This window comes from Caretta caretta, chromosome 18 (genome assembly GCF_965140235.1).
Source record: "Caretta caretta isolate rCarCar2 chromosome 18, rCarCar1.hap1, whole genome shotgun sequence".
Classification (NCBI taxonomy): domain Eukaryota; kingdom Metazoa; phylum Chordata; order Testudines; family Cheloniidae; genus Caretta; species Caretta caretta.
The window spans coordinates 8,792,943-8,810,369 of NC_134223.1; the positions used below are offsets into that span (position 1 = coordinate 8,792,943).

General features: G+C 42.9%; 1 protein-coding gene across 1 annotated transcript in view; it reads left to right on the top strand.

Moving 5' to 3' along the window:
• MICOS10 (mitochondrial contact site and cristae organizing system subunit 10) overlaps positions 1 to 17,027 on the top strand; it is a 29,278-nt gene extending 12,251 nt beyond the window's left edge. The window contains exons 2-4 of the mRNA XM_048825351.1: positions 8,428 to 8,475; positions 11,279 to 11,388; positions 16,780 to 17,027. Of these exons, the coding sequence (XP_048681308.1) occupies positions 8,428 to 8,475; positions 11,279 to 11,388; positions 16,780 to 16,788 (167 nt within the window). The 3' untranslated portion in view covers positions 16,789 to 17,027. The remainder of the gene's footprint in view (positions 1 to 8,427; positions 8,476 to 11,278; positions 11,389 to 16,779) is intronic.
• The last annotated feature ends 400 nt before the right edge of the window (positions 17,028 to 17,427 follow it).

Here is a 17,427-nt window from a genome sequence, read left to right on the forward strand (position 1 = left end):
TGGGGGGCACATTTTAGACCCAATCTGAAAGGTGGTAGCTGAACTTCAAAAACAAGTCCCACCCTAAAACTAAGTGACTTATTTTTTCCCTTCTTTGTAATCTTTTTTTGGGGTCCTATCTTGCGGGGAATTTTTTGTTCCTTTGAATTCTCCATTGCTCCTATGTGTTGCTCTCTGCTGCTGTCTTTATTTGTGCTGTCTCTCCTTCCACATGCTGCAGCTAATGGAGGACTTAGCTTCCCTTGCAGTTTGAAGTTAGGGGAATATCTTCTGGCTTACTTCTCATGCTGCTTTACACCAGGGCAAGGACTCAATGCTGAGCCAGGACTCTCTTCCATCTCCATTCAGCCATTGGAGGTTGGAGTTGAAGTTGTATTTTCAGAACTTGGCTCCTCACATTAACTTGTGCAATTCTGGGAAGGGAGTTTGGGAAGGAGAAAAGCTGCCTGAATTGGCGATCAGCTTGTGTTCAGTTGTTTGGCCAACTATAGGTGTCTGGAAGCAGCTCTGAAGATGCTTCCCTCCTTCCTAGCTCCATCTGGTCCGCTAACGACCTGAAGTTGTGTGCAGGAAGAGAACTGAAGTTCTTTTTGGCCTTCACTTCAACCTCCACAGCTGCAGGGTGGGACTTTTTTTTTTTTCTAGGAGAGAAGAGAAATTGGGGGGGTAGTTCTGAGTCTGGATTCCTATGATTGTGCAGCCTGTTCAAAAGCCTGGACAGAAGGAGAAGGTCTGCTATGATGGAAGTTAAGCCAAATATACTGACTTCCTGGTCTGCTATATTTGTACAGTGATGAGGCCCCAGCTGTGCATTCTTGGGGAGTTGGTACATAGCTGTGATGTTGCCAAAAAGTCCAATCAGCCAGTGGAAAGGGACTTCAGCCAACTGGTGTCCTAAACCATCCACTCATTTATTTTATCCCTGCGACACGATGCCAGTAGGTGGGAATGTTTCCTGGCTCTTAATTCCTTGATATATAAAACTTATTTTTGTAAGAAATCCTGAGCAACTTAAGGACTACTGGCACTTGTCCTTGTAAATGATAAATTCCTCACTGGAGATTTGAGGAGGATTTAGGCTTCTTTCCATGGCATTTCCTTTAGTGAGTGAGACACCACTGTAACATTTTTCCCTCTAAATTATCCATACATGTTTAATCTGGACAAAAGCCTTGGTGTAGTATTGACAAGATGCTGTGCTGGCCTGAGTTACACATAGGCCTCCACTCTTGTTTCCTCCCCCCACCCTCTTTAGCAGAAGCAGGGGGATGTTCTCCCTCTGCCCCACCAGCCTTTCACCATTGGATGTGAAGTGAACTAATTCCTGCTGGAGCTACCTGCCTATACGATTGTATAGGTTTTTATCCAGGATGTCTGGAAAGCGTGTGGGTAGCATCTTTTTGTTCCATTGTGGAAGTATTGAATAGAAGCTGGAAGAGCCTTTGTATATCTAACGCCAGCCTTTGGATACCAGAGAAACAGCAGTAGGATTGGGGGTGCCTGGAAATCCATGTTTGGATTTTTTGTTGATTTTTCTCTTAAAGGGATGACTTAATCACAACTACATCTGGAATTTTTAAACCTATTTCAAGTACTTCAAATCAGTATAACAACCAAGTAAAAATGCATTTTGCTGTATATTTTTAGAGTACTTTGTGTATTTGACAAGACGCTGTGTATATAATCAGTTTCACTGTTTTCCCCTGTATCATCCTTCAGTTTTCCCTGTTTGCTGTGTGAACAGCATCAACAAAGTAGAGGAAAAGTGGTTGGTGGTTTGTTTTTTGTGTTTAAGACGACATTGAGCATTGGCACTTGGGAAAATCTGATTCCTGCCTCAAAAAGATTGAGCAATATAGTTTGGAGTCTGCTTAAATGACTTTGTTGGACCCTAAGCACCTCTAATAAATGAAAACTAGTTCTTAGAAATGTAATTCCTGCTGAACTGCCCTGTCCTAATCTACAAAGGCATTTTTGTACAACAGTTATTTGTATATAGGTCTTGCCAAACTTAACTTCTTCATTTGGGGCATGATAAGGAAGGAAAGATGATGGGGAGCACCCTGTCATAATTCTGATGAAAGAATATTGCTTGTAAATATTTATGCAAAAAGTGTTGTTAAATACAGTTTTTGTAAGTTACAAAGTAGAAGTTCTAATACCTTACCTAGCTACTGCATTGATATTTACTCAGAACTTATCACACTGAATTTTTAATCCTTTTCAATAGCTTTTTAATTGAAGGCTGACAGCTGCCATTTTGCCCCAAAGCTGCTGCTACCACCACTTCAACAGTGAAATTGACTCATTATGGTTTGCTGAAATTTCCAGACTTTAATGGTGGCCATTGTTCCAGTCAAGTTGGCTTTATGAAAGATCATTGTCCTTTTTCTAACTAGTCCTATCCAGGTCTGGATCCCAAAAGGATGACGCTAGCTCTTCAGTTCCAGAAAGCTTAACCTGTACAGACTAGTTACTACTTTCTTACAACTAAGTAGCTATCTACCATCAGCTTAGTCTGCATTTTGTTTAATACCGTAGCTCTTTATGTAAAAGAACAAAACCTGAAGGGAGGGAGATGCAGTTTGCTATTTTTGTGTATGTAGTTGTCTAATGAACTACAAAAGAAAATTGCATTAAGAAACTGGAAAACCTCTATGGGACATAGTAACAGCAGTTGTCACTGAGCATATTTAAACCTTTCACCTTCAGTCTCACTGTCTTTTTAAGAAGAAAACCGTATCTAAGTGTGACTGTTAGGTTTTTATAATTGCTTAAGCCCACTGTTGCTTGGGCAGACTATTAAAACTCATGGTAACTGCGTGCGTTGAAGGGAGCATTGATAAACTTTATAGAAGAATCTTTTCCCAGATGTACTATTGAGGCATAAGTCTGTCTCAAAGATTTGCTTATCTGCGATCCTCTTATGATATCCTCTTGGGTATGAGGCACATGCTCTTGTGTATATTAGATTGATTTGGGGTATAATGATCTCTCTCTCTCTGAAAGTACATGAGCCAAAGTGTATTTAAAAAAAAAAGGGCACAGAGCCCAGGCTTAGAGGCCTAATTCCAGTTCTGTATCTGCTTGTACATAAACAGCCTTTACTGTTAGGCAGGAATAGGATAAGAAGATATGCATAGAATCTTAATGTTCGCTGTCTGTATTGACTATAAATGGGTTCAAACTGAAACGACAAAGGGCTGAAGAGGCTGTTTTTCTAGTTAAACATTTAAAGCTGTCAGAGAAGATGAAAAATGTTCTTTACACTTTCCGGTGGCCTTTTCTTCCAAAGAGGCTCTGTTGAGCAAGAAGGTGGCGGGGTGGGGGTGGGGGAGGTGAGAGAAGCAACCCAGCACAGATCAAGCCCTTAGCTTTTTCCATGTTCGTTTTGTTTTTATTGTAAGATAAACCCTTCATGTTTTATTGTTATGAAGTTAAAGCCTGGCCCAGAGGTGCCCATCTTTAGTGGAAACAGCTGTAGAGTTAGTGTCGCTGATCAGGTGGGAGGCTCTTTGAAGCAACATGTTGCTTTTTTAAAAGGAAATTGAGCATGTGAGAACTTGAACCTGTAAAATGCATCAGCAGGCTCTCCCATTGTTTCTCTGTAGTGTAACTCTATATAGAATTAAAGTGAAACACACTTTTTTTCCTTTTGTTTCCAAGAAAGAATGACTTAGGGCACCCCTCCTCTTTTTTTGGAGACGCATAGGAAATGACCACATAACCACAACTACTTCCTAGTGGGATGATGATGAGTGACAAATTATCCACAGTAACAGTTTCTTAACCCGGCAGGATAAAAACTTAAATGTAGCTTAGGCTTCTGTTTAAGTTTTAAAACCAATGTTTACAGGCAAAAACCAGCCAGGAAAAAGCAGACTCACCATAAATAGTGGTTTCTGTGGGTGGGGAGAATATCTGAACACTTCTTACTGTTCCTGATCACAACATTTCCCACCAGTTGAGAGTTCAGCATTGTTTCTAGCCCATTCCCCAGTAGGGAGCAGAGTGAAGCTTGACAGCCTTTTGGATTGGGAGCAGTGATCAACGAAACTCAGATTCTCCCTCTTTAGCTTCATATTTGTGAAACTTCCTCCTCATGTAGATGATAAAAAGCATTAACAGTAACAGACTTCTGCCTTCACCTACCTCTCTCACTCCCTAGATCTACCAGCTAATCCAAACCTCTTACTCCATTTTCTAGTACGGATCTGCCATTTTAGAATCATAGAATATAAGGGTTGGAAGGGACCCCAGAAGGTCATCTAGTCCCACCCCCTGCTCGAAGCAGGACCAATTCCCAGTTAAATCATCCCAGCCAGGGCTTTGTCAAGCCTGACCTTAAAAACCTCTAAGGAAGGAGATTCTACCACCTCCCTAGGTAACGCATTCCAGTGTTTCACCACCCTCTTAGTGAAAAAGTTTTTCCTAATATCCAATCTAAACCTCCCCCACTGCAGCTTGAGACCATTACTCCTCGTTCTGTCATCTGCTACCATTGAGAACAGTCTAGAGCCATCCTCTTTGGAACCCCCTTTCAGGTAGTTGAAAGCAGCTATCAAATCCCCCCTCATTCTTCTCTTCTGCAGGCTAAACAATCCCAGCTCCCTCAGCCTCTCCTCATAACTCATGTGTTCCAGACCCCTAATCATTTTTGTTGCCCTTCGCTGGACTCTCTCCAATTTATCCACATCCTTCTTGAAGTGTGGGGCCCAAAACTGGACACAGTACTCCAGATGAGGCCTCACCAATGTCGAATAGTTTACTCATCTTCCAGATGAAATAGGATGGAGTAAGCATCCTCAAAGATGAACATCATGTCGTTCCACAGGAGGCAGGCCTAAACCAGATCTCCTGTCCCTTCCCTGAAACCCAGGCTTGTCACCACTGTGACGTGTTTGAATTTCAGCAGCCCAGATAATGAGAGCTTCTAGCTTTCTTCCTAACCCAGGTCACCTATTTAGTCTGCTGCACTCCCACCAAAGCAGTGAGCTCAGTAGGAATATGTTCCTGTCCCTAGCAGAATATATTTTCCTTTCTGTATTAAAATGTCTAATATGGCTTCGCCTGGCTGCGTAGTGTGGAAAGATGTGGGTTCCGTTCCTGGCCCTGTATTGCTCTCTACTTGTACAGGCAGTGCCTTTGCATGTTCATTCTATAGTTTCCCTACCAGCCAGCTAAGAAACAGCATTGATGGGTTTCTGTTTAGGCCAGTGATTGAGTGGGGGAAAAACTGAGGGGAATCTTAGTGGTTCCAACAAAGATGGAAGACTCCTAAAGGTGAGGGGACATGTCTGATATTATTTTGGGTTTATTTCTCCCCTGCCTGCCAAGTATATAATTCTTGTCACACCCTTCAAAACTTACCCCTTTGCCACAGCTGTGGCAAAGAGGAATATGGGTTTGACCGACAGCATGGAAATGTGGTGACACTAGCAACTACTTGGGCATTGCGTGTGGCTGATGTAGAATTTGTCATTCTGCAAATAATTTCTCATTGATTACCTAACTGTTTGGATTGGCAGAGAGAATTCCTCTTGGACAGAAAGTATAAAGCAGTATCGCTGCATGACCACCCTTCTCAGCTGGACAGTTCAAACAACGCCTAGTGCTGTCTGTCCAATTTCTTGAAGTAATCGCTTTCAGTTCAGATTCAGATTTTATAGTCCAGCAATCAAACCAAAACAAAAAGACAGCATAGCCCCATATGGTAGGAAAGGATCGTCAGAAGGCGCCCGGGATCAGGAAGCCAAACAGTTTGTCCGTTTGATGAATACTCGTAGATTGTTTATGCTATTAAGGATAATTACTTTCTGTTGGAGCCAACACCAGCTGTGCTGTTGCAAAGGTACTGAAGAGAAGCTCCAGTTGGGGAAAAGGCATAACTGAGCCATTGCTAATGGCGACCCACTATTTATCTCCCAGATTGTACATCACTGACCAGAGTTTTTATATACAGTCTGAATGGTTAGAGTTGTTTACACAAGATTCTAGTAAGTATTGTGTTTGATAGTGTCCCCAATTCAGAAAATGCATGAAAGTCTGACCAGGCGTCTAAAGAGCTCTGAGGAGTTCAGGTTATTTTTTTAAGCTATGCAAACTGCACATGGTTGAGGAGAATGAAAATCTGTCCTTCTGTGAAATGTTCAATTGCGAAGATGTCTGGGGGTTTGATGTCAGGACCACTTGGCAAGCTGTCATCAAACCTCTTCCCTTGAAGTTGCATGTTTTGAAATCCTGCCCTGTAATAACCATAATGCCTTGGTAAAGTAGTTACCTCTGCGATAATTGGTTCTGTTGAAACGCTGTAGTAGAGTGAAGAGAGCTTTCAGAAACCAGTCTTGTTTCTAGCTCTCGTTCTAACAGGATAACTTAGGTTTTCTGAGAGCAAAGGTCAGTTGTCTCTGTTCAGACCAAGTCATTATCTCACCTCCTAAAATGCAGTGTTTTTCTATAATAAAAGCACTTGTGATGCTTCACAGATTATTCGCTAAGGCAGCGAAGTGCAGAGCTGCTTATTGGAGCAAAGAGTGATGAAAGAGTGGGAGCTGTCATTACTTATTTTTTCTTTGCAGGCTGTGTAAGTTGGCCTGGGGAGTGGAACAAACTAAAAAGGGGACTCAGCCCACACAGAAGCGGCTGTAGATGTATGCGATTTTTGGGGGTTGTCCACTCTAGGTCCTGGGGCCATTTTGCTTAGCTGTTTTAAGTCCCAACCCGCAGTGAGAATATAAGGTGGCCCTTATTCAGTGATGCATGTAGTAGGAACCATTCTTTAGTACAATATAATCCTTTTAGGTGCAGACAGTAAATGATGAGATCTAATAACTTTAAGAAGGGTGGGGTTTTTGCTTAAAAAAAAAAAAAAAACTAATTCAAGCCCAGACACTTTCTTTTTTACTTCTAAGTGTGTTTGAAACTTTTGTTCATTGGCTAAATAAGTGCATATGTGGCTGAATTTTGCTATTCTACCTTTGCAGTCCCCTCTAAAGTCAGTGGCCTTGCCCAGGTAATTGAAGGCAGAACTTTCCCATTGAACTAGAATTTTTAGCTATTTTGTTTAATGGTTCTTGAAATAACAAAAATCTACTGACAACTTCCCCAGCTCTTCACGAAATTCGGAATATTCATCTTCCAGGGAAAAGAATTTTCTTTGAGTTACAGAAGCGTTTTTCTGAAACACACTAAATAATTTCCCAAGTGGTGATGGAGAAATTCTGAGCTGTTACAACTCAATCAGTGTAAGTCCAGATCCATGCTCTGGTTGTGGGAGCCTTGGGCGCATGGGACCCCCACAACGAGCTGAGAGTGAGTGGAGTCGGTCGGCGCTACACCTTTCTCATGAGACAGCTCATGGTGTCCGATCAAGCGGTCCAGAGACATCTACACGGAGCACATCAAGCGGTCCAGAGACATCTACACGGAGCACATCACGGGCCACTGTCAGTACTAGGACAAGTAAACGAGACCACTGGTCAGGGAAAATAACCCCCTTCCTCCCCTGATGAACCAAGGGGACGCACCCCACCCATGTACCTATTTGCTACCACAACACTGACTTGGACTCTAAATACATTCTATGGGTGGCAAGACCACTTTTTCACTGACACTTTAAAAACTCCTGCACCCCAATCTGGGTCTTTGCTGGTTGTGTGCTATGTATGTATCTTGTGAACCTTGCAACCAATACTTATAACTTCTCATAACTCAAGCCTGACCCCAGAGGTACAGTACCTTCCCTCTTAACTTGTGTAAATTTGATTTTAAACATTAGCTTTAATAAAATTTTTAAATCTGTCTAGGATGTGAAAAGTATTCCTTCCCAATCTGTTTAACTACACTGGCTAATGAATGCTGTGGATGTAAAAGAAAGCAGCCCAGAGCTTTCTTTTGTAAGATATAGAATAGTGGGAAGCATCATAAGTTTATTGCCCTGAGGACGCACATTGAAGTAGTTAGAAGTACTTACAGTACAATAAGATATTAATCTGCAAACCTAAAAGGGAACTAATTTAGTTTTGCAGTGAAGGTGTAACTGTGTGTCCTTGAGCTTTCTCTTCTGACAATGAAGCAAATTCTGATTCAATTGAAGTCAGTGACAAAATTTCCATAGATTTTGCTGGGACCAGGATTCACTCTCTAATAATAAGAAATGGGGGATATGTCATGGGATGATCTCTTGTATTTGTATGGTAGGTTTCTTAGGTATGTGTCTATATTTGCTTAAATCTAACTTTTAAAGCATTTTTTTAAAAGAAATATTGCCAAGCCTAATAACCTACCTGTTCTTTAGGTGTGGAGAAACCTAAAAGATTGGGATGGCATTCCTGAGCCAGAACAAGTAATTAATGAAAAGAATGGAATTGATTTCCATTTGTACATATTGTCTGACTTCCTCCTTTTATTGCAATTTTCTCTTTGCAGGTGCTGGTTTTGGATTAGGAATTGTTTTCTCAGTTATCTTCTTTAAAAGTAAGTATCCCTATGTGCTCAGCTGTTTGTTGTCATGATATTAGATTGTTTCGGTATGCCTCTTAAACAGAATTCTTTGAAGCGTGTAAATGTTAATTAGTATGTTATTCCAACGTGTCCATTACTTGTCCAAATAGATTAGTTGAAGTGAAATTAGCTAGACTTCGAACTGTGGTCAAACAAGGTCACTATATATGAAACATCTCCGAACTCAGGCTGGGCATGGAGTCAGGCTTCTGATTACAAAGCTCTGGAATTATGAGAGACCCTGCATCAAAATACTAATTAGCCACATGTCTAGACATCAGCCCTAACCCGTCCTGCGGGGGTTTTAATACTTTCTAGATAGTCTCCGCTCTCTTCATTTACTTTTTTTAAATTACTTTCTTGATACTAGAATAATCTTCAACTCTAAGCGCAGGTAGCAGAGCACATGTTGTTCCTGACTCTAGATTCTTCCTAGGCACAGAGCCGAATGACTTCAAAATGCAAACTGTGGCAGACTGGCAGGTTCTGTTTGCTCTGTTAACAGTGTTTTTTTCTTGTTTTGTTTTGTTTAATGGTATGATCTAAGTTATGAAATATTCTTCAAAATGCAGTTATTGTCAGAAAAATAACTGCTTTTCTACTCAGTAAACCTGCTGTTTGTGTGTATTGTTTGTCATTCTGGTAGAGGTGAAAGGACCCAGTCAGAGTTTTGGCCCCTACTAGGGCTCTGTATAAATGCTTACAACCGTGTCTGCCCCAAAGAGTTAACAGTAACTTTTACAACTTCTGTTAATGCTGCAGAGCCAATACAAGGCTGGATTCTATTCTGCTAACTGAATTCCAGTTGCAGGATCCTTTTATTACTGGTGATGCTTGCATGTGTTTTTTAAAAAAGGAAAAAAAAGAAAAAAACCCAACCACATACAGACTTTCAAGATTCTGGGTCAAACTCATCATGAAAGAAAAATCCTCTTCTTTTTAAGGTTTCAGAGGAACAGCCGTGTTAGTCTGTATTCGCAAAAAGAAAAGGAGTACTTGTGGCACCTTAGAGACTAACCAATTTATTTGAGCATGAGCTTTCGTGAGCTACAGCTCACTTCATCAGATGTATACCGTGGAAACTGCAGCAGACTTTATATACACACAGAGAATATGAAACAATACCTCCTCCCACCCCACTGTCCTGCTGGTAATAGCTTATCTAAAGTGATCAACAGGTGGGCCATTTCCAGCACGCCACTAGCGGTCACCTTCAGCCCCCAACTAAAACCCCTCCAACGCATTATTAAGGATCTACAACCTATCCTAAAGGATGACCCAACACTCTCACAAGTCTTGGGAGACAGGCCAGTCCTTGCCTACAGACAGCCCCGCAACCTGAAGCAAATACTCACCAACAACCACATACCACACAACAGAACCACTAACCCAGGAACTTATCCTTGCAACAAAGCCCGTTGCCAATTGTGCCCACATATCTATTCAGGGGACACCATCACAGGGCCTAATAACATCAGCCACACTATCAGAGGCTCGTTCACCTGCACATCCACCAATGTGATATATGCCATCATGTGCCAGCAATGCCCCTCTGCCATGTACATTGGTCAAACTGGACAGTCTCTACGTAAAAGAATAAATGGACACAAATCAGATGTCAAGAATTATAACATTCATAAACCAGTCGGAGAACACTTCAATCTCTCTGGTCACGCAATCACAGACATGAAGGTCGCTATCTTAAAACAAAAAAACTTCAAATCCAGACTCCAGTGAGAAACTGCTGAATTGGAATTCATTTGCAAATTGGATACTATTAATTTAGGCTTAAATAGAGACTGGGAGTGGCTAAGTCATTATGCAAGGTAGCCTGTTTCCTCCTGTTTCCCCCCCCCCCCCCCCAGATGTTCTGGTTTAACTTGGATTTAAACTTGGAGAGTGGTCAGTTTAGATGAGCTATTACCAGCAGGAGAGTGAGTTTGTGTGTGTATGGGGGTGGGGGGGATGTGAGAAAACCTGGATCTATGCAGGAAATAGCCTGACTTGATTATGTAAAGAGTTGTCACTTTGGATGGGCTAGCACCAGCAGGAGAGTGAATTTGTGTGGGGGGGTGGAGGGTGAGAAAACCTGGATTTGTGCTGGAAATGGCCCACCTGTTGATCACTTTAGATAAGCTATTACCAGCAGGACAGTGGGGTGGGAGGAGGTATTGTTTCATATTCTCTGTGTGTATATAAAGTCTGCTGCAGTTTCCACGGTATACATCTGATGAAGTGAGCTGTAGCTCACGAAAGCTCATGCTCAAATAAATTGGTTAGTCTCTAAGGTGCCACAAGTACTCCTTTTCTTATTTTTAAGATGAGCAGATTTGATCTGGAAGGCACTAAGATATAATGGACCAGATCCTCAGCTGGTGTAAATTGGCATAATTGTTTTGAAGTCAGTGGAGCTATGCCAGTTGACACCAGCTGAGGATCTGGCACTGTGGGCTTATCAATACTTGTAGAGTACTTCTGAGATCCACAGATTGAAATTGCTAGTTTAATGTGACTTCTTTAAATACTGTACCATGGATTTATTCCCATTAGACTCTAAATTACATTTGTTGCTCTCTAATGCAACTTTCTAAGATTTTTTTTTTTAGGAGACTTCAGAATACATAGAACCTGAAAATGCACACTGCATGTTTTCCAGTAATCTACCACTTATTGCCATTATGTTTGATAAGAAGTTGTCATTATAGCTTGAAATTAATGCAGTGTTTCTCATTTTTATGTTCAATATCTCTTGTTTCTCTGCTTCTCTTCCACACAGGAAAGACATGGCCTATTGCATTTGGGTCAGGGATGGGGTTAGGAATGGCTTATTCTAATTGTCAGCATGATTTCCAGTCTCCATATCTTCTCCATGGCAAGTTTGTAAAAGTAAGTATTTGAGTAAAATGTGTGTAGGCATCATTCAGTGCTTAAATATTCCTGTCTAAAACAAGTGTAGAAGTAATACGTTGCCACTAGTTGGAGGAGAGCTCCTGTGTGTGGCATCTTTTTTTGTCAAACTTTTCAGATCCTTTCAAATATTCAGTGTATTTTTTTTTTTTTTTACTTTACTTATGCTACATACCATCTCTCTTTGAGGGCATTGGAATCTCCACAGGATCAGTTTAGATGCTGCAGGTGGTTTTTCCACAATGTACAAGTGTGTAAGAAATATGGGAAAATTAATCTTACCATAAACGGCATGGCCCCAGTCTTGCAATCGGAACTATGAGGGGAGGATTTAATTGCCTGTAGGTAGCTCTTTTGACTTCAGTGGGGCTCTGCACAGGGTTCTGTACTGGTGGATCTGATTGAAGGATCAGGGCCTTAGTGTTTTCATGACGCAAACTAATAAAGTCTCCTTTGTCCTCAAGGATGTTAATGAACCATAGACTGTTTGATCATATGAATTTGGAATCATTAGAATCTAGACATGGCACAATTTAAAAAGGTGACTTTGGGTCCACCCTCTCTAAAGAGGGTTGTGTTGTAAGTGGCTTGGGGGAATACTGATACTAGCCAAGCGGCTGGTACAATTTAATCTAGTTTTATGATGTTAGGCATGATTATGGTCACACAAAGTGACCACCTTAGAATGATTTTTGCATTGGTGGTAAAAATCCCCCACTCCCTCACATAAAAATTAAACCTAAAAATAGGGATTATTTCTGTGGAATGCACAGAAAATATTGTGAAGGGATGCATCATTGAAAGCACTGAGATGACACAGTAGCAGAGGCATGCTCCTGAGCATGTGTAAAGTTACATTATAAAACGTCAAAGTGCTCACTTAAAACCTTCTGCCAGAAAACTTAGAAGTGACCTTTCAAAAGGGGGCTGGGGGAGGGAATCATAGAATATCAGGGTTGGAAGGGACCCCTGAAGGTCATCTAGTCCCACCCCCTGCTCGAAGCAGGACCAATTCCCAGTTAAATCATCCCAGCCAGGGCTTTGTCAAGCCTGACCTTAAAAACCTCTAAGGAAGGAGATTCTACCACCTCCCTAGGTAACGCGTTCCAGTGTTTCACCACCCTCCTAGTGAAAAAGTTTTTCCTAATATCCAATCTAAACCTCCCCCACTGCAACTTGAGACCATTACTCCTCGTTCTGTCATCTGCTACCATTGAGAACAGTCTAGAGCCATCCTCTTTGGAACCCCCTTTCAGGTAGTTGAAAGCAGCTATCAAATCCCCCCTCATTCTTCTCTTCTGCAGGCTAAACAATCCCAGCTCCCTCAGCCTCTCCTCATAACTCATGTGTTCTAGACCCCTAATCATTTTTGTTGCCCTTCGCTGGACTCTCTCCAATTTATCCACATCCTTCTTGTAGTGTGGGGCCCAAAACTGGACACAGTACTCCAGATGAGGCCTCACCAATGTCGAATAGAGGGGAACGATCACGTCCCTCGATCTGCTCGCTATGCCCCTACTTATACATCCCAAAATGCCATTGGCCTTCTTGGCAACAAGGGCACACTGCTGACTCATATCCAGCTTCTCGTCCACTGTCACCCCTAGGTCCTTTTCCGCAGAACTGCTGCCTAGCCATTCGGTCCCTAGTCTGTAGCGGTGCATTGGATTCTTCCATCCTAAGTGCAGGACCCTGCACTTATCCTTATTGAACCTCATCAGATTTCTTTTGGCCCAATCCTCCAATTTGTCTAGGTCCTTCTGTATCCTATCCCTCCCCTCCAGCGTATCTACCACTCCTCCCAGTTTAGTATCATCCGCAAATTTGCTGAGAGTGCAATCCACACCATCCTCCAGATCATTTATGAAGATATTGAACAAAACCGGCCCCAGGACCGACCCTTGGGGCACTCCACTTGATACCAGCTGCCAACTAGACATGGAGCCATTGATCACTACCCGTTGAGCCCGACAATCTAGCCAGCTTTCTACCCACCTTATAGTGCATTCATCCAGCCCATACTTCCTTAACTTGCTGACAAGAATACTGTGGGAGACCGTGTCAAAAGCTTTGCTAAAGTCAAGAAACAATACATCCACTGCTTTCCCTTCATCCACAGAACCAGTAATCTCATCATAAAAGGCGATTAGATTAGTCAGGCATGACCTTCCCTTGGTGAATCCATGCTGGCTGTTCCTGATCACTTTCCTCTCATGCAAGTGCTTCAGGATTGATTCTTTGAGGACCTGCTCCATGATTTTTCCAGGGACTGAGGTGAGGCTGACTGGCCTGCAGTTCCCTGGATCCTCCTCCTTCCCTTTTTTAAAGATTGGCACTACATTAGCCTTTTTCCAGTCATCCGGGACTTCCCCCGTTCGCCACGAGTTTCCAAAGATAATGGCCAATGGCTCTGCAATCACAGCCGCCAATTCCTTCAGCACTCTCGGATGCAACTCGTCCGGCCCCATGGACTTGTGCACGTCCAGCTTTTCTGAATAGTCCCTAACCACCTCTATCTCCACAGAGGGCTGGCCATCTCTTCCCCATTTTGTGATGCCCAGCGCAGCAGTCTGGGAGCTGACCTTGTTAGTGAAAACAGAGGCAAAAAAAGCATTGAGTACATTAGCTTTTTCCACATCCTCTGTCACTAGGTTGCCTCCCTCATTCATTAAGGGGCCCACACTTTCCTTGGCTTTCTTCTTGTTGCCAACATACCTGAAGAAACCCTTCTTGTTACTCTTGACATCTCTTGCTAGCTGCAGCTCCAGGTGCGATTTGGCCCTCCTGATATCATTCCTACATGCCCGAGCAATATTTTTATACTCTTCCCTGGTCATATGTCCAACCTTCCACTTCTTGTAAGCTTCTTTTTTATGTTTAAGATCCGCTAGGATTTCACCATTAAGCCAAGCTGGTCGCCTGCCATATTTACTATTCTTTCGACTCATCGGGATGGTTTGTCTCTGTAACCTCAACAGGGATTCCTTGAAATACAGCCAGCTCTCCTGGACTCCTTTCCCCTTCAAGTTAGTCCCCCAGGGGATCCTGGCCATCTGTTCCCTGAGGGAGTCGAAGTCTGCTTTCCTGAAGTCCAGGGTCCGTATCCTGCTGCTTACCTTTCTTCCCTGCGTCAGGATCCTGAACTCAACCAACTCATGGTCACTGCCTCCCAGATTCCCATCCACTTTTGCTTCCCCCACTAATTCTACCCGGTTTGTGAGCAGCAGGTCAAGAAAAGCGCCCCCCCCAGTTGGCTCCTCTAGCACTTGCGCCAGGAAATTGTCCCCTACGCTTTCCAAAAACTTCCTGGATTGTCTATGCACCGCTGTATTGCTCTCCCAGCAGATATCAGGAAAATTAAAGTCACCCATGAGAATCAGGGCATGCGATCTAGTAGCTTCCGTGAGCTGCCGGAAGAAAGCCTCATCCCCCTGGTCCGGTGGTCTATAGCAGACTCCCACCACTACATCACTCTTGTTGCACACACTTCTAAACTTAATCCAGAGACACTCAGGTTTTTCTACAGTTTCGTACCGGAGCTCTGAGCAGTCATACTGCTCCCTTACATACAGTGCTACTCCCCCACCTTTTCTGCCCTGCCTGTCCTTCCTGAACAGTTTATAACCATCCATGACAGTACTCCAGTCATGTGAGTTATCCCACCAAGTCTCTGTTATTCCGATCACGTCATAGTTCCTTGACATCACCAGGACCTCCAGTTCTCCCTGCTTGTTACCAAGGCTTTGTGCATTTGTATATAAGCACTTGAGATAACCTGTTGATCGCCCCTCATTCCCAGTATGAGGCAGGAGCCCTCCCCTCACAGACATTCCTGCCTGTGCTTCCTCCCGGTATCCCGCTTTCCCACTTACCTCAGGGCTTTGGTCTCCTTCCCCCGGTGAACCTAGTTTAAAGCCCTCCTCACTAGGTTAGCCAGCCTGCTGGCAAAGATGCTCTTCCCTCTCTTCGTAAGATGGAGCCCGTCTCTGCCCAGCACTCCTCCTTCATGGAACACCATCCCATGGTCAAAGAATCCAAAGCCTTCTCTCCGACACCACCTGGAATGGTCCTATGCCTTTTTTTGCTCCTTCATGATGGATAAAGAAGGGTTTTTCTGCCCGTTTTTTACCTCAAGAATATGAAGTCGAATCATCCCTGGATTTATTGAATGATTAGCCTTCAACAGGCTTTTACAGTCCTAGCAAATCCACCTGGTTCAGAATATTGTACTGGAAATGTGCTCTGCCATTGACTGTGTGCCAACCCTTTACATTAAAGAAACTTTTATATTGGATAAAAACATGGAGTAGCTGGCATCTTATATGAGTGAAACAAATGTAACCCCGTAATGTTCTAGATCCGTCTAGGAGTGTTTGCCACAGAAGTGTGTGAGAGGTTAACATAAAACCATTGTGGGGTGTTGTCTTATTTTTGTGGACTTCAGTCAGAAATAAATTGGAATGAAATTTCTCCAGTTTGGACTCTGGGTGTGTGAACACCCAATCCAGAAACTCTAGGAAACACTCTGTCCTTTGGAAGATGCTTGTTATGGCAAAATAACTGCCTGAGAACATTGAGAAATAGAAGGCTGACTTGAGTCTAGCCTGGCAAGGGTTTATATTTGTCTTAAGGAATAATCTCAACTCTGTAACAAGGGTGGTCTCTCTGAAAATGAGGTCATCAGAGGGACACTGCACAGAAGAAGCACAGCTGCCTGCGTGGCTCTAGAGCTGAGGACAAAGTTTCCAGCACGGTCTCTGCTGGCTTTCCCTGGCACAAAGAGTCTGAGCATGTTGGAGAGAGGGAAGGGAGAGATGAAGCTATCTAATGGTTAATATCATTAATTCTCTCCAAAATGTCTGGTCATGAGTAAAAGCTCCAGGGTTATTAAAGTGGAATTATTTCACTTCTGGTAGTTAGCAGTGTGGAAAATATTGTTGCATTATCACACTCATCTGTTTTCCTAGAAAATGATGTTAGAACTTGATTTTTAACTTTCTTATACAACATTTGAATCCATTCTGTGGGTTATCAAAGTGAATGGGGAGTGCAATAACACCTGCACAGGAGACTACCCTTAAATCTAGACACTGCCCCCCAAAGTATCCCCGAATGTATTCAGTGGGGTTCTACTAATTGTGGCATAAAGCATGAGACCAGGAAGTGCGTGATCTAGGTTCTGTTTCTACACTTCCTGTGTGAATGTGGTTGCTTAACCTCTCCATGCTTCAGCTTTTCCATCTATCAAATAAGGATCAAAATTCTGACCTGCCTCATGGGGGTGCTATAGGCTAAACTGCTTGCTTTGAGCTTCTCAGGTAGAAGGTGCTATAGGATACAAAATGTTATGGGAGTCTTCTTGCTTTACAGGAACAGTGACTAATGACTTAAGAACATCCCAGTGGGACGAAAGGAGAAATCATGGTTATTCCTCAGGAATATTGAAGTGCCCCTGGAGTAAGCCAACGTTCTTCTGAAACACTTATCAGTTGCTCTTTATACTCCAACAAGCTGTTTATGTACATGGAACAAAGTTCTGCATCTTGTTTTGTATTTTCTCTCCAGAAAGTGCCAGGAGGAACTCTTCTGAAAAATAAATAAAACAAAAGTGGACCCCCCTGGTGTTTTGGCTTCTTTGCGTGTGAGTGGAAGGAGAGGACTCCTATTGTAATGGTAGCAGCTGGGACCACCTGGTTAAAGCCACTGTTCAAGTCCTTGTGAAATGGCAGCTGTTGTGTGTTCCTTCCCACTCTAACAGGCAGCCTGCACCAAACATGCAGTTCACAGAAATATCCCCACCTCACATCACTTGCTGGACACCCAGCTGCCTGGGCTGGTTTTAGGAGGCACACAAATTCCAGTGTTCTGTCCCTACAACAATTGCTGTTAAGACTTAAGTTCTGTCCTCTCCAAGCATAGGAGAGTGCAAATCTGACTGTTTTACTGGCTTACCTAACTGATGCTGCTTCTTGAAACTTTAAAGAGTCTTGAAGTGAGCTAGGCTTTGAAACTGTTCCC